Here is a 23,576-nt window from a genome sequence, read left to right on the forward strand (position 1 = left end):
AACTTTTCAATGACTACATTCCGAGGTTTGGGTTTCCAGCTCGCCTCCATAGTGACCAGTCGCGTCATCCAGGATCCAAAGTTGAGGATCATGGATAAGAGAGATGCTGTATGATTTCTCATGGGTGGGCTATGTAATATTGACCCTAAAACTCAGTTTAGTTTGTCATTTTATTTCTAGCGTTTCGTTCGTCCATTTGTTTTGGAGGGGGAGCATGTAGAGCGTGTGACACATGTGTGAGTAGTGTGTGACGCGAGATTGTCTATACCGTGAAGAATGAAGGGAAGAGCGAGGACGAACCATGTGCTCATGGCTGATGTAATCGGACAGTACGCAGTTTCTACTTGTAATAAAACGTTGTCCACAGTTTAAGCTTGTGGAGTGTCTAACACCTTCTGGGGAATCTTTGGATTTCATTCATCAAAGATTTTTGTAGCTTGTTGTTTTAGCTTTCATTTCATACCAAACATGCAATGTTTGCGCTCTCAAAAGACGAATTTTGGTGGGTTAATTACCTTGGTCTAATGGCGTCGAGTTGCTCGACGTTATAAAGTGCAGTTGTTGGCTTATAACTCCTTATCGTCACTTACGATTCGCAATCGCTACTTATAACTCACGTTCGCCACTTATAATTCGTGATCACCACTTTTAACTCGTGATCGCTAATTATAACTCGCGATTGCCTCTGACAACTCGCGATCGTTAGTTACACTTTGTGATGGCTATGTACTCCAGCAAGTGCACGTGCGCATATTCAGTACCACCATCAGGACAACATGATATGGCGGTTGTTACCCCGAATTACTTTGCTGTGACTTTTCTAATCGCTCTTTTCACACTTAATGCCTGTGGAGCCCTTCCAAATTATATTCCTAATTTACGTAGAGGCAATAGGGATTGAGATGCTTTGAAAGAGGACTACTTTGGTCTTGGTTTCAGCTACTCTGAAGTGCTTTCATTTCTTCAGGTATATCATGGTATTAGGTTGAGTTTGAGGCACCTGAAAAGGATCTTAAAAAGCGTGGACTGCGTAGGAGAAATATCCAGTCAAATGTAGAAACAGTCATCGATGCAGTACAACATGAATTACAGTGGAGTGGGAGTACTATCACTTACTTACTTAATCCTCTTCTTCCTAGGTGGAACATAGGGCCTCAACTAGTGCGCGCCACCTAACCCTATTTTGTGCAGTGCCTTTTGCCTCGTTCCACGTAAGATGTTTCGCCGCCAACTCTGCCATTCTCGTGGGTCATTGTCCTTACATTCCATTGCCCGATCTCCACACATGCTTTTGGCGACAGCAATTTCGTCGGTTTATCCGTCATTCGCTGGTTCGCACATTGTTCCAACCAGGTGTTAACATCTTTTACCCACTGCTTCCCGATAGGGTCCAGTGGTAGTTCTAGGACCAGGGGCTGTTCTTCGTCTGGCCTCTACCCTTCGACCAATCCAGCATGGTTAGACCTGCCAGGGACCACTGTCTTTACTGGCACAGCTCTCTGGGTCTTTGAGACACACAAGCTTCACCACCACGGCAAGGTGTCAGCCCAAGGTGAAGCAAAGGGAGTACTATTGGATATTGACAAATGCATCAACGAATGTTGAGTGATCATGGTGTTGTGATTGATCGAGAAACAGTTAGGCGTATCATTAAGGTTCTGGATCCAGAGGGTGCTGAAATGCGATTGAAGAGACGGTTAAGGAGAAGGAGGTATGTAGCTTCGGGTCCTAACTTTATATGGCATCTTGATGGTACGATAAATTAAAACTGTACGGGTTCTGCATACACGGTGCCATAGACGGTTACAGTCAACGCATATTATGGCTTGAAGTTGGCCCTACAAATAATGACCCAATGATCACTGTTCAATTCTTCATTGACTGTGTTTGGCAGTTAAGTGGGCTTCCACGACTAGTCCGAGGCGATTGTGGAACTGAAAACATACACATTGCTGCAGTTCAGTGGTTCATGAGGAGAAATCATAGGGATAGCATTGCTGGGGAAAAAAGCTTTCTCTATGGAAAATAGGTGGCAAACCAAAAGATTGAAGCTTGGTGGGGATTTTTAAGGAAGAGTATCACCGACTGGTGGATGGATGCGATTTTTTAAAGATTTGACAGACCAGGTTCACTTCGATAACAGCAGCGTTATCCGTTTGCAATGCTTGAGGTTTTGCTTTATGGGCTTAATTCGAGAGGAACTGTATAAGGTTGCAAAGAACTTGAACTTACACAAGATACGGCCTTTTAATAGACACACCACATACACTTTTTTTTCCCCAGAGGAGGTGGGAGCTACGGATTTCAAAGAGGATGCTGACGTAAATGATCTGGAGGTAGCAGAGAACTCAGTATGTGGCGAACAATGTCATCCTCTTGGTTGTTCACTAGCATTCGTATCATTAGCAGAACTCATTATGGAGGATAACGACTTACATCTACCACAAGACCCAGACGAGGCAAAGTCTCTATACTTAGACCTGCTTTATCATATTGACAACTTGTAAATCACCAATCTCTCTGAGGGAAAGATGCAACAAAATGACTGACAAGTGGTGTGCACGACATTTCAAGTTTTTCCGCTGGTAATTTCGTTTTCGTTAATAAAAAATACCGCGTCCAGGTGTGAAACTTGCTGTAGAAGAACTAGACAAAATCAGCACTAAGGACACGGTACAACTGGTAGATTCAGTAATTATTAAGTGGTTCCATCATAGTGCTGCTGGAGTATTAAGAATGTTGTTCAGTTGTGAAAGCACAATTGTATAAAAGTGTAATGTTTCAACACCAACTGGTCACTCGGTAGCTGCTCTGATAATTCCCTGTCTGCTACATGCAACGCAAATGAAAAGTATAGAAATTAATTGCCACTGACAAACGAGAGAGAGAGCTTTATCCTCTCTTGCTCATCCTCAGTCTTCTCTTGTGGCACTGATTTCTCCCCATTACACGTCAACACTCCGGCTCTTAATTTTTGTACCGTTTTTGTTTTAGATAACTATGAAAATGAGCACTTTATTCTGATAAAGGAAAGGCCTTGATGTAAGTAGAACATTTGTCCAGAAATAATATTATATTAACGTCAAGATTGTCGGTAAAAAGGACCCGCTAGGGTATTAGAGCTCAATGTCTTGCCCCTCTTCGGTTAAAAATTTGTGTTATCACTATGCCTGTACAGGTAGTCTCGTCCCCTGGTCAAAAAATCCCTGGGGACAAGGTTGCTGTCCAGAAAGGGGAATGCATTAAGAATGAGAACTTTACCTTTCAAGCTGTTCATGGGAAATATAAGCATTGCATGGGTTCATTTAAAATTTTTGTAGGGTCTTCATCTTGAAAACGTTTTTTTTTTTTAAAAACTACTTAATAACCATTAAGAAGGCATATTTCACAGTGTACTAAATAAACTCAACTGGCCACAAACAATGCTAAAAATTGATCAGCCAAAACAAGGGAGTCTGACTTTGGTAACTTCTAACCAGTCAGTTTCTTAGTTGACTGAGTCGATTTCATTACACAAAAAGGAGTTGGGTAGTTTAAGGTTGTAGGCCCTTTAGAATAATGAATGACACCAGGACATGGGTTATGTTCGTAACCCTTTTTTGGGTAGCTACACTTTAGTTGACAAGTGCCGAGAGGGGAAACGCCAACTCGAAGCTCCGCCACGTTTCCAAATATTCCGACCTAGGCTAGTGGACACTCTGTTTGTCGGCACAAAAATTGAAACGTTTAAAAAGAATACCGTAAAATCCCACGTTAAAGCCCTGGGCTTATAAATACAAGGTGTTACAGTTAGAGTAACATTAATAAATTTATTGCGCGTCACAATAAACAGACAATTGCAAGGGATTCTTCATATTCCTTGTCTTGCTCAGCTTTTAGCCTCCTCTCATCATCAAGTCGGGAAGTAAACCAACAGGACGAATCCCTGTCTTGTGCTGTGGAGGCAGCAATGGAAGAAGCTGTGGATGCTGAAGAGGCAGCTGGGGGAGAACCGCTGGACGCTGCAGAGGCAGCTGTGGAAGAAGAAGTGGAAGCTGCAGAGGAAGGTGGAGAAGAAGCTGTGGAGGCTGCGATGGGAAAATGTGTGGAAGCGGCACTATCTGAATGGGCAGTCTTACTCGCAGGTTGCAGGCTTTGGCGCCATTGTTTTCCTTTGTCCACCAGGTCTTCTCTATCAGATGCGCTGAAAGGACTTGTCATAAGCTCTCCATCGTCAGAATTGTCATCCACAAGTGGTCTACAGGCAATATATAACTGAACTTTTGACAGCGTGTAAAACTCAAAATACTTCTGCACAGTGAAAGGCAATGCTGCACCATTCCTCTCCTTGAGGGTGTTTATTACTTCTCCTTTATAATTTACGAGCTCAAAAATCATGGCCGACTCTGCTCCAAGAGGACAGACATTATTTTGGAAAAACAATACTTTTCCTTCTTTAATCCGTTCCTGTTTGGTCATAGACAAAGGTACATCTATTAAGCGAGTGCCACCTCCTTTTGAGTAGCGTACACTGACATACTTATTTCTCTTCTTGCTATACTGCATTAGTCCCAAAGATATTCGTCTGGTTTTGCTCATTTTTTTCCTGTAGTTGATTTGTCATCGACCCTTGAAAACTTCTTGCCTCGGCTTTCTTTTTCTTTGACGATTTCTTGAAGAAGTTATCTCTTCCTGGTCTCCCGCTCTGGATCATCAACAGTTGATTTCTTCTTTGTCTGGCACATGGCTTTTAAGGTATAGAGATCGCCCTTTCTTGTTAAACCCATGTCAATAAGAACTTTTTCAGGTGTGTGTTCTACTGCCACAAAGTCCATCTGTAGATGAAGCACGAATACAGGATATTAATTTTAGCCTAGTAATTAGCACCACGTATAATTTATGAGTCTCTGACAAAGGGAACTTACACCTACAGTTACCATATCGGTGGCATTTAAATTGTCGGTGATGAAGCTTAAACCAGACTTTCCTTTAGCTCCCCTTAATAACTATGGCTACCAAACAAAGAAAATCTTGAGTGAAACTTGGTGCAAGTCTGGTTTACACCGAGAGAGGGGTTTACATACAAAATCAATGACTCGTTCAGCGTTTAATATCTATTTTATTTAAATTGACGTTGCATTTGCGACATCAATGCGTTAATTTGTGTAGGGAGATAAAATTATGAAATTGTTTACAAACCATGACCGGTCATTCCTTATGATTTACCAGATTACAGACACACTGCTAACGTCACAAGAAAACGTTTTTCTTTGTATTGTCCAACATGGGGCATAGTGTTAAACATTTGTGAGATTACTTTTTCCAAACTGAGTAAGTGAAGACGTCGAAAAATGATTAGCAGGAGTCGCAAGCTTAAAAAAAATAAGCAAATGGGATTAATACCTTAACAGAACTAGACTGCAAACAGTCTCTTATTTTTCTTTTGAGTTATAGTAGATCATAAGCATGCAGAGGGGTGAGCAACAAAGCCGCAACCAACGAGAGCGGAAGCCTGAGCAAAGAAACATTTTACTCCCTCCACCCCAATCTAAAAATTTGCATAACTTTACTTATTATGCTTGCTGCGAGGAGCTCTGAAGAAAGAAGGACAACCAGTCACTCATGGTTTAAACTAGATCATTCTGTTAAAAAGGCAAGGACGATGACAACGTTTTGCCAGCAGCTCACTGGCCACATTTTTATTCTGACCAAATTCATCATCTACAACTACACACATGGCAAAAAGGGATCCATTTAGTCAAAATTACAGTACAGTACTTTGAGTCTAATAGTGTATGATTAAAAGCTGTAACTGAGAACTTTCTGAATGTCAAAGAAGAAAGGATTCTAGATTTTAAGAAAATTACCTTGCATGTCACTTAAATCAATTCCACTACTCACCCTGAATAATGAAGTTCCAAAGACAACAACAAAACATACTTGCCCTTGTGTTTTTCTTTCCATATTGGTATCTTCAAAGCTCTTCGAGGGACTATTTTGTTTCCATGGAAGGGGAGGGGAACTACTCCAATATAAAATGGACAGGGTTCTAACTTTCTGGTCAAAATTATAGGTTAGGCTATTTTGGTATCTTTTAGGGTTTTTTCTTGAGAGTCACTCCCCCCAAACCAAGAATTTTATGTTCAATTTCTCCACATTAAACAAAGGCCAGTCCGAAATTGACATCTGAAATAACCATTATTTTTTTTTTCAAACTAAGCTTTACTAATCCATCCATCAATTCTGCAATTTTTTCCAGTCAGAGTTTAAGCACATCCCATCCATGCTAGAAATTGTGCCGATTTTTCAAACATCTTTGCCCATTTCTGCTGAAGCAAAAAGCACTCTTTTCAGGTAGGGCCTGTCATGGCAGTCAATTTGATCATCAAATTTTACAGGCCTGTCAATTTTAAAAAATTCTCCAACTCTCAAAGAAAAGACCATTCCTGGATTTAGTGGTAAGTGGAGTTAATTTCATGCAGCACATGGACTTTCAGAACCTAGACATTTTCTAGGGTGCATAGGACCTTGTACTTTGGTTTAAGAGATTTTAGGGGAGCTAGCTAGCTTTGGAGTTAAGCTTGTTTTAGGGATGGTTCATAATTTATGGGTTTGGGGACTATGAGGATCGTAATTTTTTTCTCAAATATTTATTCTAGCCACCCTGGTGGTGTAAGATTCTTTTCTGCCCCCTCCCACCCCCTCATGAGAGCTTGCAGACAAAAGTAAAATACCATGACCCCCTCCCCCTACCACGTGTGCTTTAAATCACTTTGAATTGCTGATACAAACAACATTTAGGCCTCAGCAATGAAGTCGTTTTTAGAACCTTAACTCAATATTGCATAAAATAACCTTGCACAATAGATTATTTAGAAGCCTTTATTAATTTTTATTTTTTATTACTACTTTGTTACAAAGAAAGTACAGAATATTAACATATTTAAATGAAAAAGAAAAAGATTACATGATGAAAACATTCAATATTCAAATATTATGACTTAATTATATAACATCTGAATGGAATAAAGACAGTGGACAGTTTAAGTTTTAAAGCTTTGCAAAAGAATTATAGTATATTATTTGGATGTTTCCTCTTGTTTTTCTAGTATTTTATAACCAGCCCCTCCCCCCACCACTACAGTGGCACTTTTCGACTCTGAAATCATACCCTTCAACATTCACTTAACTTTTACTACAGAATCAAAACGAATTATAGCCCTTCTGTCTACCTAGATCTAACAAGAAAGAACCCCTCTAGGAAAACATTAGTGAAACGGAAAAGAAGCAGTCAAAAACTTTGGATTGAGGGGGCTCATAGTAAGTTTTAAGCCCCCCCCCCCCCCTTATACAGAGTACCAATTGACAACTCCAGAAAATACCCTAACATACCATTAAGCTCTCTTTTTTTTGTCACTCCAAAAGCTTGCATAAGAATTGTCTTTGGTTTCTCTTGAAAGTTAAAATGGCCTAAAGAGAAACTAATGAAAAAAATTGTTGGGTGACAAACAAAGAGTATTATGGTATGTTGTGCTTTTTTCCCTGGAGTGGTCAATCGAATTTTCCTAAATGTTTTGGATGAAATTAATGCCCCCCCCCCCCCCCCGGAAAAAATCCCCATTACCCCCCCAACCCATAAATTATGAATGGTCCCTGCTCCCTGGCAAAATAAATCGTAACCCGTGACTTTGTCTAACGTAAATAAAGAACAAACAGAATGCATCTAGAGAAAGAAACCGCACAGAAGACAAGTATGTTTCGCTCTGTTTTGCTTTTTATCATTCAATGAATGCTTCATTAAGGACTTTTTTACGTAGAGATATTACCACCCAGGCAAAGTTTCGTGGCTGCCAATGAAGGCACCACACCATTTCAAATGTAAAACGTCTAATCTTAATTGCCTGTTTAAATTTGAGCTTGCCTTTAAAAGTACGCCCTATACGGAAATTATTACTGTAATACTACTTGAACTTTACCCTCTCTTCCCTAAATCTGTCTATGACGTCTTCACTTACTTGTCTGCTTTGGAGGAATGTAACAACCTACAAACAGATAAAAAGATGTATATTCATGTGTGAAAAGATTTTTTTTTTTTTTTTTTTATTTAACACGCTTTATTTAAATACGCAAATACACTAATACACTTAGGTTGCTTACAGTTATATAAATTACTTACACTTATACAGTATCTGAATTTTACAAAGTACTTTTCTGTTAAGTTAAAAGAGAAAAAGAAAAGACAACTAAGTAATAGAGAAAAAGAAAAGAAGAGACGAAAAAAAAAATATTAAGATAACAAAAGAAGTTAAACGAAAAAACTACAAAATCGAGCCTCTGTATTAGCTTACATATGTGAGTTACGAAAAAAAAATGCATCGCATCATTCATTTTGATTGAGAGCAGAAATTACATTTAAGCGCATTTTTCTAATTTCTTCTGGGAATAGAACAAACAACCATTCATTCAGACAAGTATGAAAAGGTCGAAAAAAATAAGAAAACATAGATCTGAAGGCCGAAGTTGTTAAAGTTGTTAAAAAGGTTCACAAGATTCACACCTTTAGTGCGACTTTGAGGGCTCCGGACTATTGTTTGAGTGAAAATGCAAACTATGGCGTGGAAATTAATGCATTTTGGCCTGGTGAAGTAGTTTTATGTAAATTTTCGCAAAGTCTACACAAGCAAAGACAAAAACTGACCGGAAAAACAAAAATATTTAGGTATATATATGTATATATAGATAGTGATCCATAAGCTAATAATGCTAAGACTAATAAGATTTAGGTAAGCTTGGATGTTAGCTAATTACTGTCATGTTGCCGTGGCAAAAGATAGTCCGGCAGGTTGTCTACTGAGTAGACAGTACAGGAATGTTATAGAAACTCCATGTCACGAAAACACCATAGTTTGTTGGACAGTTAAAGAAACGTACTAACCGCCATGACAGTCAGCCCCAGCCCCCCATGTGTCAAAAGATGCTAAATTGCATCGCTAAAGTAAACTTAGAATATCTTGGATAACGTAATCCAATATCTTTGAAATCATACAGGCACAGGTTACTCCTATCTAAAGCCACACTATGGAGAGTAACTTTTAAAAAACACAGCCAAATCACGCATACCTTCTCGACTTTGTCCACCATCTTCTATCACATGCGGTTGCAGGTACACCTCATCCCAGGGTCCCTCTGACGATGCGAGCCACAAATAGAAAGTGCAGGCGATCGCGAGTTGTAAACGGCGATGGCGAGTTATAAGTGGTGATCGCAAGTTATAAGTGGCAAATCGCCAGTTATAAGTGTTGATTGCGAGTTAGAAGTGTCCATGGCAAGATATAACTGGCGATCGCGAGTTGTAAGAGACAATTGCGAGTTACAAGTAGCGATCGCGAGTTGTAAGAGGCAATCACGAGTTATAAGTAGCGATTGCGAGTTATAAGTGGCGATCGCGAGTTGTAAGAGGCAATCGCGAGTTATAAGTTGCGATCGCGAGTTATAAGTGGTCCTGAGTTAAAACTGGCGATGGCAAGTTTAACTGGCGATCACGAGTTATAACAGGCAATGGCAAGATTTAACTGGCGATAGTGAATTATAAGTGGCGAACGTGAGTTATAAGTAGCGATCACGAATCTTAAGTAGCTATCGGGAGTTATAAGTGGCGATCGCGAGTCGTAGTCGCAATTACGAGTTATGAGTGGCGATTGCGGGTGATAAGTTGCGATCGAGAGTTATAACTTACCATCGCGAGTTTTAAGTCAAAATCGAGAGATATAAATTTGTATTGCTATTTATTAACTTTGATCGAGAGTAAGTCAAATCGCAAATTATTAAGCGAAAATGAAAAATATCGAGATGTCCCTTACAGGCCACCGTAAAAAAGGGTTAAAAGTCAACGTATTAATCTCTTGAGTTACTCTTTGTTTCAAAGAGGTGTAATTATCCAGATTAGATTGCAAATCGTTCGATCGTTCAATCACTCTAATGAAATCATCATCTTGTAAACTATTGAAAGGAAAGAAATCACCTATTGTATCAGACATTAACATCAGTCAGTTCCATTAACATCAGACATTAACATCAGTCAGTTCCATTCTATGTAATGTTCAAAAGGTCATTTGGGCTCCGGAGATCTTTCACGCTGTCATCGCCATCCCGTTTACAAACCAGGCCGCTTCTACTGAGGATTTTCCTTTTAGCTGCTTCAATCTGTTTGCTATTTCAGGCGCCATATCTTTAGCTACACTCATTTGCTTTCCTTTGAGATTTCTTCTCTTCACTAAGACTTTCATTTTAAATTTATTTAAAAGAAATTTAACAATTACTGGTCACGGTCCCACATTGCTTTTAGAGCTCTGCTCTCATCAACACTCATTGTTCCTCAAATCGCTCGTTGCATTTTCCCCACACGGTGGACAATTTCAATTTCTTGATCTTGCAGTTTCACGTTGAGTTCATCCTTGGCAAATTTTATTACTTTTCCTTCCAGATCTTCACCACGCTCCTCTTTTAGACTATAGATGCGTAAGTTGTTTTTCCCTGAGTATTGCTCATTTTTGATTGCGTAATCAAAGGTATTCGCGATCTTCTCTTCAAGGCTCTGTTCCACATAATTAAGGCTTTCATTGTAGTCATCTTTAAGCTCTTTAACCTCTTGCTTTGAGGCTGTTGTTTTGACATCAAACTTCTTCTATCTATTTTCTTGCTAATTATTGATTCAAATTTCGATGTCATTTCTTCAAATTTCTTATGTCCATTATCTGTTGCATTCGTAGCAAGATCTCTGGAACATCTTCTGCCTCACTATTATAAATTCTTCCATCTTTTCCCTGTTTTGGTTGCTTTCGCTGGGGACTACTTTTGTTGCGCCCAGATGTACTAATAACGTTACTATAGCTCCATTTACCTTGGAGCTCTACATGACCACCCGCCCGCCATTTTCAAAAACCTTGTGGTAAGAATATTGTGAAATCATAAACCTGGCGGGTTTTCGTCTGTGCATGCACTGTAACCACTTGGTGTTGTAGCCTGAATTTCAGCCATCTTCTCCAGTCAAACACTCCTGGAAAAGACATCTGAACCAATGAGCTTCTAATGCTGCCCATTCACAACACTCCTGAAACCCGGGAAGTTATTTAATTTCATTGGTTGAATTTTAAAACAACTGCATAAGAATGTGTGATGTTGAATTAATTCTGGCTTTGACAGTACATGTAATTTGAAATTCACTGAATTTCAAGTTTGCATAGAGTTCAAATTCAAAAAAAATTATATCGCAAACAGGAAAATGTACTTAACTGGTTCTCTACTTCAAATCTGTGCCTTTTTCAATGCATTTATGTATACAGAATCAATATGCAAAGCTGGTAGGCTGAAGTTCAGGTTTTTTTCCCTAGCTGAAGGTCAGTTTCTCAAGAGAAGTTTGGAGAGACTTGACTCACGAAATTCTCAATGTTGTGGTTAGTCTCACACTAAGATTAATTTTTTTCAGCAACTCAAAGAAAAAAGAGTAATGAAGCATTTTCCTTTGCAGTCACAACCACTGATATCAGCAGTGAAAAGACGACTTGAAACAATGAAGGCTGCTACTAGATTCACGGAGGTTCTGAGAATAAACCAAGACCAGCCTTAGATGGGATGTTTGACACTTTAGTAAAACGATGTAAAGGAGATAAAAATAAAGATAATGTTCTGAGTCAGAAAAAGGTAACAGAGAAAGTAGTCTCAGTTGGATTTAAGGAAAATTTAAAAGCTTTTGAAGACTCACTAGAAAATGTAAAAAGAAGCATTGCAGTTTTCTATAGTAGTGGTGTCATGGGCAAGCGAAAATATAAATCTGCAAGACTTGCATTATCAATTTAAAAAAGATATGAAACTACAGAAAAGGGAAGATCAGCTATACATTACTATCATGCCAAAGTGCCCTGTTCCAAAATTATTGCCATATAACAGGCTTGTCAAAGAAATCAACCAAAACAACATTGGAAATGTGTACACATTAGCAGAACAGTTTTAAGGGGTACTGAAGGATGAAATTACACAAGATTGTTTCCGAAAACTAGTTGAGTATTTGCCACCCATGGCAAATTCTATTTAAGAAAAGACAGAAAGGAAACCCTTCAGTGGTTTAGAAAAACTGAGGTCACTTTTTTATTTGCCGTGGGTGGAGATGGCTGCCTTTTTGGGAAAAATGAGAGCGCATGTTCCTTAAATGTTGGTAAAAGGGTTGCATCAAGCAATGACGACTTTATTATTGTTGGGGGTAAGTGTGCAGAAACGTCCCCTGTTGTGCACAAGTATTGTCAGTTCTTGTGTAAACAAATTTGTGAGATAGAAAAACAAGTCTTTGAAATTGAGGGCCTGCATGTTACCTTCAAATGTGCTGAATTACCAAATGACATAAGGATGTTAGCCGTCTTGTGGGGTGAACTACCCAATAAACTATTCTGCAGGTTTGACATTACTGTTGAGCAGCTTACTTAACTGAGTGTTGTTGCTCGTGAATATTACCGAGTCAATGCTTTGTTTCTCCCCTCTTTGGTAAATCCCACTGTGTGGAGAATTGGACACATCATTCCTGCACACACAAGAGAGCTACATGAGAAATATGGGCAAGGCCTCGGGTTAGTAACAATGGAAGGGAGGGAAGCAAAGCATATTGCTTTGAAAAAACTAAGTAGATTGACCATGCCCATGTAGAATTTTTGTACAGTAAAAATAATGCATGGGAGTATTTTTTAAAGCGGTTTTAAAAGAGGCATTTGCAAAATCAAATCTTCCCGACAGTTGCAAAAAGTCTGCAGACATTCCAAATGACAGCATTGTCTCTGGCGTTGTGACTCTACTGAAGTTTGAAGTGAGGCTAAATTTTTGGCAAGAAAGGTAAAAAAGTGGTATGACAAAACACGAAGTAAGGGCCAAGACCTTCAGTACCGATTTACTGAAAAAGATTCCAGGCTACTTTGCCACAATTTTATGAGACTGATTAAAGGGCTTAGTGGTCAGAAAGATTCTGAACATCATAGAAGAACAGTATGAATTCTTGCATACCTTGGGCTGAGACTAAGGGATTGTGTTTAAGAATACTTTTTATCACAGGCACTTGTATGAGATTTTTAAGCATGAGTTTGTAATGTTAGTCTGGCTTCCTGAACAAGGGTTTGATCTTAGTACGTACAAGCATACTGCAAACAGGGTGCTCTCTGACCCAAGGTTCTGCTACTGCAATTTAGAAAAAGCTGCTCCAACTGATGAAAAATGGGATCTTGTGTCTTATAGGGGGCCTCGATTGATGGTAATGGTCGAATTGTCAGTTGACTGACGATCGATATCTCAGTTGAGCCCCGGTCAATAATTTGGGATGACTCGGTTGATGTCGTTCCTCCATGGCAGTCGTCGTATCGACCAAGGTGGTTGTCGGCCGATGTAGGTAGCAATACACAGACTCTTTACCAACACATCACCAAAACTTCATCGATATTTCACTGCTTACCGGCCGAGGTATCGGTCAATATTCTATTGATATGTTTTATCGACACTTTGTCATTTTCTCGATCAACATTCGTGTACATAGTGCACCCCTATATCAGTCATCATATCAGTTGATGGCCAATATAGTAACTACCGATAGTCGGTTGATAGCCTGTCGTTATCTCATTTTATTCTTCCACTATTGCATCATTTTACCATGTTACGGTGTAGCATGAAAATTTTGCGGGTTCTAATTTTTGCAGATTTTGCAAATTTACCTTGATCTACAAAATTAGTTCCCGTAGAAAAAAAAAACGTAAAATAAAACACTACAACGATTAACTCCCTTCAGCCAAATTAAAAACTCTGCTTTTAATAGACTTGTACCACTGGGGTGATATACATTGGACTTAAACAAGAACAGTAACATGATTTTCCATCGGAAAAAGCAAACAGAGTTTAGATTCAATCAACTTTATTTAAAGAGGGTAAGATGGGGCAGTACTTCAACTGAATAACTAAAGGCCCTCAAATTAAAATTGTGTAACAAAAATTAAGTGACCAAAAATACATATCATTAAAAAGAAAGAACTATAAATATATACATAAATAAGACTAAAAGAGTAAAAACTATATTTACAATTATAAAATATCCTCACAAGGAGTTTCTACAAACTATAACATATGGTAGTCTGTATCTAGTCTGTATTATTAAACCCTATTAATGAAAGTGTTTTGTTGCAGTAAGGTATTACAGTGATATGTCTCTATTATGTAAGTAGAGTGAACTGTGACTGAACAAACCGTACAATAAAAGTTGAAAATATTAAAGTTTCTTCCACTTAAATGTTCTGCTGCTTGAACAGAGAATCGCAAAAATTAGTTCCAGGCAGAAGTTTCAGTCTCTTGAACCGCAAAAATTTGTTCCCGCAAACCACAAAAAATCGCCAATCTGCAAAATAAAACTCCCACAAAAATTTTGTGCTACACGGTAGGTCAAGAGAACGTGCAAAATATGTCAGCATATTACACTGCAGTGTTCTGGTTTAACCGTTTTAGAACAGGGCAAATACGGAATGAAAGGAGAGCGATGACTATACCGACTTTGAAATGAATTGTTTTTTTAGCGACGACGTTTCAACCAGAACAAATTGTTTAGCTGAACAGACAGCAACCTCTGAGGAAACAGAACAAACAAAAAGAAGCGGACCGCTAAACGACAAAGACATCAACATTGTCGAACACAAAAACAAAAACACAACCGAAAAAAGACGCAAAGTGACCTGAAGGTATTTTATTGAAAAACAAGAACTCTTTAAAAACATGCCAAAACAGGAACTTGACAAAGCACTAGACAACAAAAGTATGAAAACAAAACGGATTAAGTTGATCTCGCGAAGTTTCAACCGTTTATTACAGGAAAGGGGAAACAACATGATATACTTACAGACAGAAAAGCTCTGTTTTCAAAACATAACCAGCTTTGCTGTGTCAGCAAACGAAATTCAAGAGAATTTCGCCCATCATTGCGGATGCTGAAAATGAACTGGAAAAAAACGCTTCGCCATATCTTGTGATCTATGAGTTGACGATACCTTCTTGTTTTTAAAGCCCCAAAACAAACGTAAGGGCGTTTTTGAATCGTTATTTCGTTTTCAATGAAAGAAATTGTTTTCAACGCAACTCACAAAATATCCGCACGTATTATATGTTAAACCATCGAATTAAGTGTAAATCATGAATGACTCTCTGGATATTAGTCTCAAAACAAGTAACCAAACAAGGAAACTCATGTAAAACTCGCATGGTACTTGTGTCAAAACCCACCTACATAAATAATTAATTTAAAAGGATGTTTAACAAGAGAATATTATCTTATCTTGAGTTGAAATAACAGACAAACAAGCAAAAACTACTTAAAAGTCCGTAAATGTTCGCCTAATAGCCGGGGGGATACTGGCAAAGGAGAGGGTCGTTGATGCTTGTCGTCTCTTTTAGGGGTATAAATTTCGAACAAAACGCCATTATATTTAGCCGTGAAGGTCTCGTTTAGGGTTGCGTCACTAAAAAGTTTTATTATTTAAATATGCTTTAAAATGGTCTCCTTTGGGGTTAAAAAAAGCTTTGACCACGCCCAGATTAGCAGATTACCTTTAGGGGTTTATTTCAAAATGACAGCTCCCCTCCCGGGCCTAATAGATGTCATAAATGCCATACAAAGAACTGCTGATGTCATTTCTTTTAACCACCAGATGTCTCACAGTTGAGTCATGAGGATTTTTTAACTTAATTTTTCAATAACTTAATCACCTATATTTTTTCTTTAATGTCATATAACATAAGTTCTGAAACTTTTTCTGAGACACTACTGCGCCTGTTAGAATTTCTCTGACTAGAATTTTAAGCATGCAGTACATGTACAATCCAGTAGCATCCATGCCTCTTTTAAAACTGTTGTGCACTTCATGCAGACCACAAGGCCAAATGTTTATGAGAGTGGTTCCATAGTCAGTGTTAACATTCTTCTTTAATTCTCCATACAACTTCCAGTTAACGCTTGGGCCATCCATGCTGGCCTGTGTGATGTTCTTAGCTTGCCAACCACTTTCTAACACACTTTTGGTGAAATGATCCATCAAGTTGTCAGCCTTACCATCCCTTACCAAAACTACACATGTGCAACGTAGGTGTAGCACACATGTGTTTCTCATGTGACTGCACATATTTTACATATGCATAAAACATGTGTCACACACGTGTCACACGTGTAATACATGTGTAACGCATGAGTAACAGTATATGCATCACATGTGAGACACTATAAAATTTGCCCACCAAATTATGGTGTCAGACATGTTACACATGTGTAGTTATATTTGTTACACATGTGTAGTTTCATGTGTAACACATGTGTAGTTTCATGTGTTACCCATGTGCAGCTCCATTGTGTTCTAAAGGTGCACATGTGTCAAACTTGCAAACAGTATTAATCTCCCAAACTTTTGCCTTATTCCTTTTCATTTCCCATACTCTAAATGTCCCACGTTATATTTCTCCACCCAGATTAGTTATACTATTTATCATAAAATCGATACGCAATACAGATAATTAACAAGAGCAATGCTTTATTTGTAGAAAGGATACAAGTTCTAGCAAAATGCAAAGTCCAACATATTTTAACCAAAACGTTCCAACATATTACAGTATAGGTATAAAATTTGTACTATACACTCAGTGAAACATTTTTTTCCAATGAACATTATTCAATGTAATAATATTTAAATTTTTCAATGAAATACAGTAGAACCTCCCTTTGCGACCACTTTTCCAAAATACCAAAAGTTTTCAAGTCAAATCACTATAGATGGAACCTCTCGTAGGTGACCACCACTCGTAAGCGACCACTTTTAGAGGTGATTGTTTAAAAGTTTCAATTGTTTTTAACCTCCCATAGGTGAACAACTTGACACACAATCTGCTCTATCTCTCACGGGCAGAAATTGAAAAATGTGTTGCTAAAGTACACATGCACTCTTCTGTCACTACACTGAAATAAACTTTAATCAGATCCCTTGTATCTCTTGTAGGAGAGTCCAGCGTGTTAGGCTGTCCTGCAGTGTGTACTGATTTTAAATACTTATGTCAGTGCACATTTTAAACTCTTAACTAAACTGGCACGCACGACCTCTGAGAGAATAAAGTGCATTGAACTGTCATGCAGCAGTTTATTGTTAGCTCCGCAAACTGCAACCTATGGGCCTGGTGGTGTTTTTATAATGCTTGTATAACCATGTACATCACAGATTTTATGAGAGTTGTTTCAGTTAACTTTTTGCTTATGTTCCGTCAGGCCCTGAAAAATTTAGACAGGGCCACGTGGAGTAATGAAAGAGTCAAGTTTTTTCACAAGAATTGTCTCAATTGCTGTATTACAGCTGTAAGTAATTTGTGAGATACAAACAATTATCACCATAGACCCTAAGATTTTTTGCCTTAAGAATAATTTTGGACCAGTCTTAATATACTTGTAGCTAAGAAAAGTTATTACTATGGATTTCAGTAAGCACTCAGGCAAAAGGGTTAGGTCTCTGCAATTATCATGTTTAAATTACCAAAATTTAGACCCCCTGTAGTCTGGCCTCTGGTAAGCGACCACCTCCCGTAAGCAGCCACATATCCTTGACATTATAGTTGGTTGCTTATGGGAGGTTCAACTGTAATATTTTTCAACAAAATGTAATTTTGAACTGTCACAATTGTCTTAAACTGTGGTTTCAAAGCAATAACACTGGATCAACATGACATTTATATGTTTAATTTCCAGTTGATTTAAAGGAAACTTCGATCCACTCTTGAAATAAATTAACGTTAAATCGTTAGAGGATATGGAAATAATATTTCTGTGTCGTACAAAACAGAATTTGATTATCGCCTATTTTTCATTTTAAATTTCCGGGGTGCCCCCATGTTGGATTTCATGACGTTAAATGTGGTTGCTCTATTGTTTCACACAAAAGAACTTTTGCTTATTAACAATAGCGGCAACCATATGATGTCATATAATCCAACATGGCAGCACCCAGGAGATTTAAAATCGAAAATAGCCATTTACCGTATCTAATAATCTTTAACACACTTGAATTGTAACGACAGGCGGAAAGACACAGAGTCCGCAAAACACAACTTATTTATTCCGGTTGAACAGCGACAACAAAACTTCAAGATGGCTTCCCACAAGCTCGGTCACGTGACACGCAAGGCGGGAACTAGACTTGTACTTCATGTAACCATACTCGTTACATCTCCCTTCCTAAGTCTAATAGTTTAGTTTATGCATACAGAACGTTAATGATAATAAAAAAGCAATAACATAATGTTCAAATCTGCCTTAGAAAGTCTCCTATATTAAAACGCCCCTGCAAAAGTACATAATAAAGCCAAATTGAAAAAACGGGCAACAAGGCAGAGTCAGTGTCTTATTTCAGCACTCATAATCTTTTAACCACACTGGGGGGCGGCGGTCCCGCACTGGACGACCTTCAGTACGAGGCCCAGAAACCACTGGTGATGATGGTATCATTGCCTGTGGCGGCTCAGCGGGACTTGACTCTACCAGTTCCATTGGATTGGTCATGTCGAGGTTTGTCTCCACTGACTCCGGTAACTCCTCGGGTGTTGCTCTGAGCCATTTGTGGTTCCGACGATAATGCTTTCCGTTCACTTCAACCAAGTAGGAACGGGTCCCCTCCTCTCCAATGACGCGCCCCAGTGACCATTCCTTCTCGCGTGGCAATCGCATTCTAATGGTATCACCGTCAAGCAATTTTGGCAGTTCATGTGAGTGACGATCATAGTAGTATTTCTGCTTCTGCTTTCTAATCTTGATCTTTTCGGGGACATCAGTTATCACCTGTGGAGTTAACAATTGCTTGGCTACTGGGAGACGGGTGCGTGTTCGCCTACCATATAGTAGCTGAACAGGAGAAGCATTCATACCCTCAGTTGGTGTGTTGCGCCACTCAAGTAACGCCAGTAGAGGATCACGCTTATCAGCTCGGGCTTTGGTCAGCAATGACTTGCAAGTCTTAACTACATTTTCCACACGACCATTACTTTGTGCGTGATAAGGGCTTGATGTGACGTGGTGAAAATCCCATTCCTTACTGAAGGTCTGGAAATCTTCACTGTTGAAGGGGGGCCCATTGTCACTGATGAGAGTCACAGGAATACCATGCCTGGAAAACCACGCCTTTAGAATGGTGATAACACGGTTGCTGGTGGTGCTACTCATATCTTGCACTTCAAAATAGCCAGAGTAGTAATCAACGGCTTTCAAAAATGATTGCCCGTCCAGCACGAAAAGATCAACACCAACTTTCTGCCATGGCAAATTAGGCACATCATGAGGCTTTAAAGGCTCTTTACATTGTTCGGGCTGATAACGGTTACAGATTCCACACCTTGACAAGTGATCTTTGAGCTGGGCTGTGATTCCAGGCCAGTAAACAATGTCGCGGGCACGACGCAATGTTCCTTCTATTCCAATATGTGATTCATGCAGGCTCTTTACAACACCAGAACGCTCTTTAAATGGTATCACAAGGCGATGACCCTTGTATACCAATCCATCTTCTATGGTCAGCTCATCACGGCTGTTCCAATACAGCTCAATTACTTGCCTCCGACGCCGGTCATATTTGTGAGCTTCTGACAGGGTCTCTGGCCAACCGTCATGAATAACATCAGACAGGGTCTGTAATTCTTCATCCTGAGCAGTCTCCTTGCGCAGCTCTTCCAGGCGAGTGGGGGAGACACTTAGATCTTCACCATTTTTAATCTGCTCTAACTCAAAAGCGAACAGTCGTTCTCTGACAGAATGGACGTCACTGTCCTGGGTCTGACTCACTGGTTCCTTTTCCAAGTAAGCGCGACTTAATGTGTCAGCCAAGAACATGGTCTCTCCTTTCTTGTATACCACTTGGATGTCATAGTTCTGTAAGCGGAGACGCATGCGTTGGAGGCGTTTTGGCGAACTGTGGATTGGCTTCTTGAATATGGTTTCCAACGGCTTGTGGTCTGACTGCACAATTACATTGCTTCTTCCAAAAATGTACTGATCAAATTTCTCACAAGCATAAACTATGGCGAGTAGCTCTTTTTCAATCTGTGCATAGTTTTGTTCCGTTTGAGTCATCACACGAGAGCTGTAAGCCACTGGGCGCTCCTCCTGTAGCAGAGCTGCACCAAGTCCACTTTGGGAAGCATCGCATTGAATGACCACTGGCTTATTCACGTCATAGTAGGCAAGTACAGGTGCAGATACAATCATTTCCTTGACATGGGCCACAGCATCAGTATGACTTTGCAGCCAACACCACTCAGCATCCTTTTCAGTGAGTTTTCTCAAGACTTCTGTTTCTTCGGATAGACGTGGGAGGAACTTTGCCAAGTAGTTCACCATGCCCAGGAACCTACGTAAGGACTGGACATCAGTCGGGTCTGGCATCCCCACAATTGCCTCAACCTTGGGTGGATCTGGTCTCAGTCCCTCACGGGTTAGAATGTGTCCGATGAAGGGAACTTCTTGCTGTCTCAGTCGGGCTTTCTTCTTGTTCAACTTCAGGTTTCTCTCACGGCAACGGTCTAGGAAGGCACGCACATTCCGGTCATGGTCTGTCTGCCACTCAGCAGGTGTGTTGCCAAATCCAACGATCACAAAATCATCTGCAATTACTTCTACTCCTTTAAGCCCCTCAATGTGCTCTCGCATTTTGCGCTGCCAAACTTCCGGTGCACTATTGATGCCGAATGGCATTCGCTTCCAACGGTAGCGCCCGAACGGGGTGTTAAACGTTGTTAAACTACTAGACTCATCGTCAAGTTCCACTTGCCAGAAACCATTACTGGCATCAAAAACACTGAACAATTTTGCCCCATTCAGCCTAGTTGCAATGTCTTCAATTGTCGGCATCGGGAAGTGTTCACGCTTTATGGCAAGATTCAGATCCCTGGGATCCAAACAGATGCGTAGCTTGGTTTCCCCCTCAGCTTCGGTGGATGGCTTGGTCACCACTAGCATACTGGATACCCAGTCAGTAGGATGGTCGACTTGTTCGATTATGTTAGCAGCTACCATTTCTTCGAGTTTCCGCTGAACTCGCTCAGTCATCGCAACAGGTAAACGCCGCGGAGGATGCACTACAGATCTGATGGACTCGTCTGTTACAATGTGGTACTGTCCGTCCAACTTTCCAAGGCCTTCAAATACATCGTCATACTCTTCCAGCAATGGCTCTGTGTCGGACTTCAGTACATTGACGCGTGGATCTCAGTCACTGTCTAGAATCTTTATCAAGTTCATTTCCAGCATTGTCTGCTTAGACAGTATGGGCTCATACCCATGGCTCCTGACTACATTGACTTCAGTTTTGTGTGCGTTTCCTTTGTGGGAGACATACACTGTGGCTTTGCCCTCGATGGGTCGCTCATCTCCATTAGCTAAAACCAGGATTGACTTGCCGCGTGCATTGAGGAAATTCAAGTGCTGATCGCCAGTCACCTTCTTGTACACATCCAAGGGCAAAAGATTGCATTCAGCCCCCGTGTCCATCAAGAAGCTTACATCATGGCCTGAAAGGGGGTTAGACTCTTTTGATACAGTGAGGGTAACCATCTCACGACCTCCGTTTCCAACACCTGCGGCACTTAAATAAAATTGCTCTTGGACAGAAGACACCTTGCTTTTTGCTGGGCACTTGACAACAAAATGATTCCTTTTTTTACAATATGCACAAATCTGGCCAAAGGCAGGGCAGCTACGTCTTTCGTGGTTCCTACCACAGAATCTGCAGTCCTTGATCCAGCCACTGCTGACAGATGGGACATTTTCTGACTGCTCCTTCTCTTTCTCTTTCACAGCACTCAATCCAGACTCAGCAGACATAACTTTCATTTGAACAGCCGTACTCTCGGCGGCACGAGCGATATCTATAGCTTTCTCAAGAGTCAATTTCTTCTCTTTGAGCAAATTTTCACGTACCTTGGCAGTTTTGGTACCTGTCACCAGTCGATCCCGGAGAAGCTGATCGGGTGTGATTGACTCGAAATCACAATTTGCTGCAATTTGGCGAAGCTCCGTCAAATATTGATCAACAGTTTCAGATTCCCGCTGATCCTGCGTAAAGAAAAGAAAACGTTCGTAAATAGTGTTTTCCCTGGGAATGCAATACTCTTCGAACTTGCTTACAACCGCAGCGATTTTCTTCGCGTCGTCTGGCGAGGCCCACGTGAAAGTACGAAACACCTTGTTCGCTTCTTTTCCAATTACGGCCAAAAGTGTTGCTACTTGGCGTGCTTCTTCCTCTTTATCTAGCTTCGTAGCCAGCCTGTAATTATTCCAAGCAGAAACCCAAGTTCGCCAATTGGACACTGTCGAACCATCGTTTAGCTCGAGTATGTCAGGAGGAGGTATTTGGAAATTCGCCATGGTTATCAAACTTGAAGCCGGACTTTTGCTATCTTTAACACTGGTTTCAGGCATAAATTCGGTAGCTTCTGCCACAAATCATTCCTTTTCGTGACGTGTGGATCCGGGAAACTTCTGACACCATGTAACGACAGGCGGAAAGACACAGAGTCCGCAAAACACAACTTATTTATTCCGGTTGAACAGCGACAACAAAACTTCAAGATGGCTTCCTACAAGCTCGGTCACGTGACACGCAAGGCAGGAACTAGACTTGTACTTCATGTTACCATACTCGTTACATGAATGTTACTACATGCTCTGACAAAATTGTTGAAACGGTTCCCTTCTTTCTTCGCCTTCAATGTTGAATTTCACCGAGCCGGAGTAAAAGACACACTGCGAACACAACATTGGAGGAGGGGGGACAGTGAGTATGCACCATATAATAGGCACGTTAGTTACCTTGGGTGTTAACCGAAGTGTTTCAACTAATTGTAGGCGTGTCAGAAGAGACGTACTCCGACTTGCCAAGATTGAAGTCTAGGCGACTTTGAATGGTTTATTTAGTAGCTTATAGTCAAGAAAATCTGGAGCTTGTACCTACACAGGAAGAATTTTCTAGAGCTAAACACAAATAATTGATGTGTTGACGCGCGAGTGCCCCACTCGCTTTCAATGATGAATTTCACCGAGCCGGAGTGAAAGACACACTGCGAACACAACATTGGAGGAGGGGGGACGGCGAGTATGTACCATATAACAGGCACGTTAGTTACCTTGGGTGTTAACCAAAGTGTGTCAACTAATTATGACTGCAGTTGTAGCTTCTACTTTTTAAACTAAAATTTAGAATTCAGACACTATTTCCGACAATTGACTGTCAATTTGATGTCAGAGTGGATGTTCCCTTTAAAGGATGCCTGGCAAATAGAACTGTCAAATTATATTAATTTGACAGTTCTGTTTGCCAGGCTAGGCGTGGCATTTCAAAACTAAATCAAATGCCTAGCCTCATTACACATTTTGTTTATGGTTTCGGCAAGTCTTCCATGGCTCACACGGTTTTCAGGCTCAATGACCTGTGGGTCCATTGGATACCCTATCGATGAAAAGAAGAAAGTACATATAATAATTGTGCATTTCTTTCCAAACTTGTCAATATCAA

At 40.1% G+C, this 23,576-nt stretch overlaps 1 protein-coding gene and 2 pseudogenes across 1 annotated transcript; 2 read left to right on the top strand and 1 right to left on the bottom strand.

Moving 5' to 3' along the window:
• The first annotated feature begins 1,586 nt into the window (after nt 1–1,586).
• On the top strand, nt 1,587–2,507 carry LOC146489405 (uncharacterized; annotated as a pseudogene).
• An 8,978-nt stretch (nt 2,508–11,485) lies between these two features.
• LOC146489406 (uncharacterized) lies at nt 11,486–12,456 on the top strand (annotated as a pseudogene).
• Nucleotides 12,457–21,271: 8,815 nt separating this feature from the next.
• On the bottom strand, nt 21,272–22,429 carry LOC146489407 (uncharacterized). Its single transcript, XM_085110732.1, has one exon. The coding sequence runs from the start codon at nt 22,427–22,429 to the stop codon at nt 21,272–21,274; it is 1,158 nt and encodes a 385-aa protein (XP_084966858.1).
• Nucleotides 22,430–23,576: the final 1,147 nt, after the last annotated feature.

This window comes from Pavona decussata, unplaced genomic scaffold (assembly GCF_977016875.1).
Source record: "Pavona decussata unplaced genomic scaffold, jaPavDecu1.1 SCAFFOLD_6, whole genome shotgun sequence".
Classification (NCBI taxonomy): domain Eukaryota; kingdom Metazoa; phylum Cnidaria; class Anthozoa; order Scleractinia; family Agariciidae; genus Pavona; species Pavona decussata.

Bases quoted from the DNA above. Each gene is read 5' to 3' on its own strand.
- LOC146489407 (XM_085110732.1), bottom strand. From the start codon at position 22,429: ATGGCGAATTTCCAAATACCTCCTCCTGACATACTCGAGCTAAACGAT.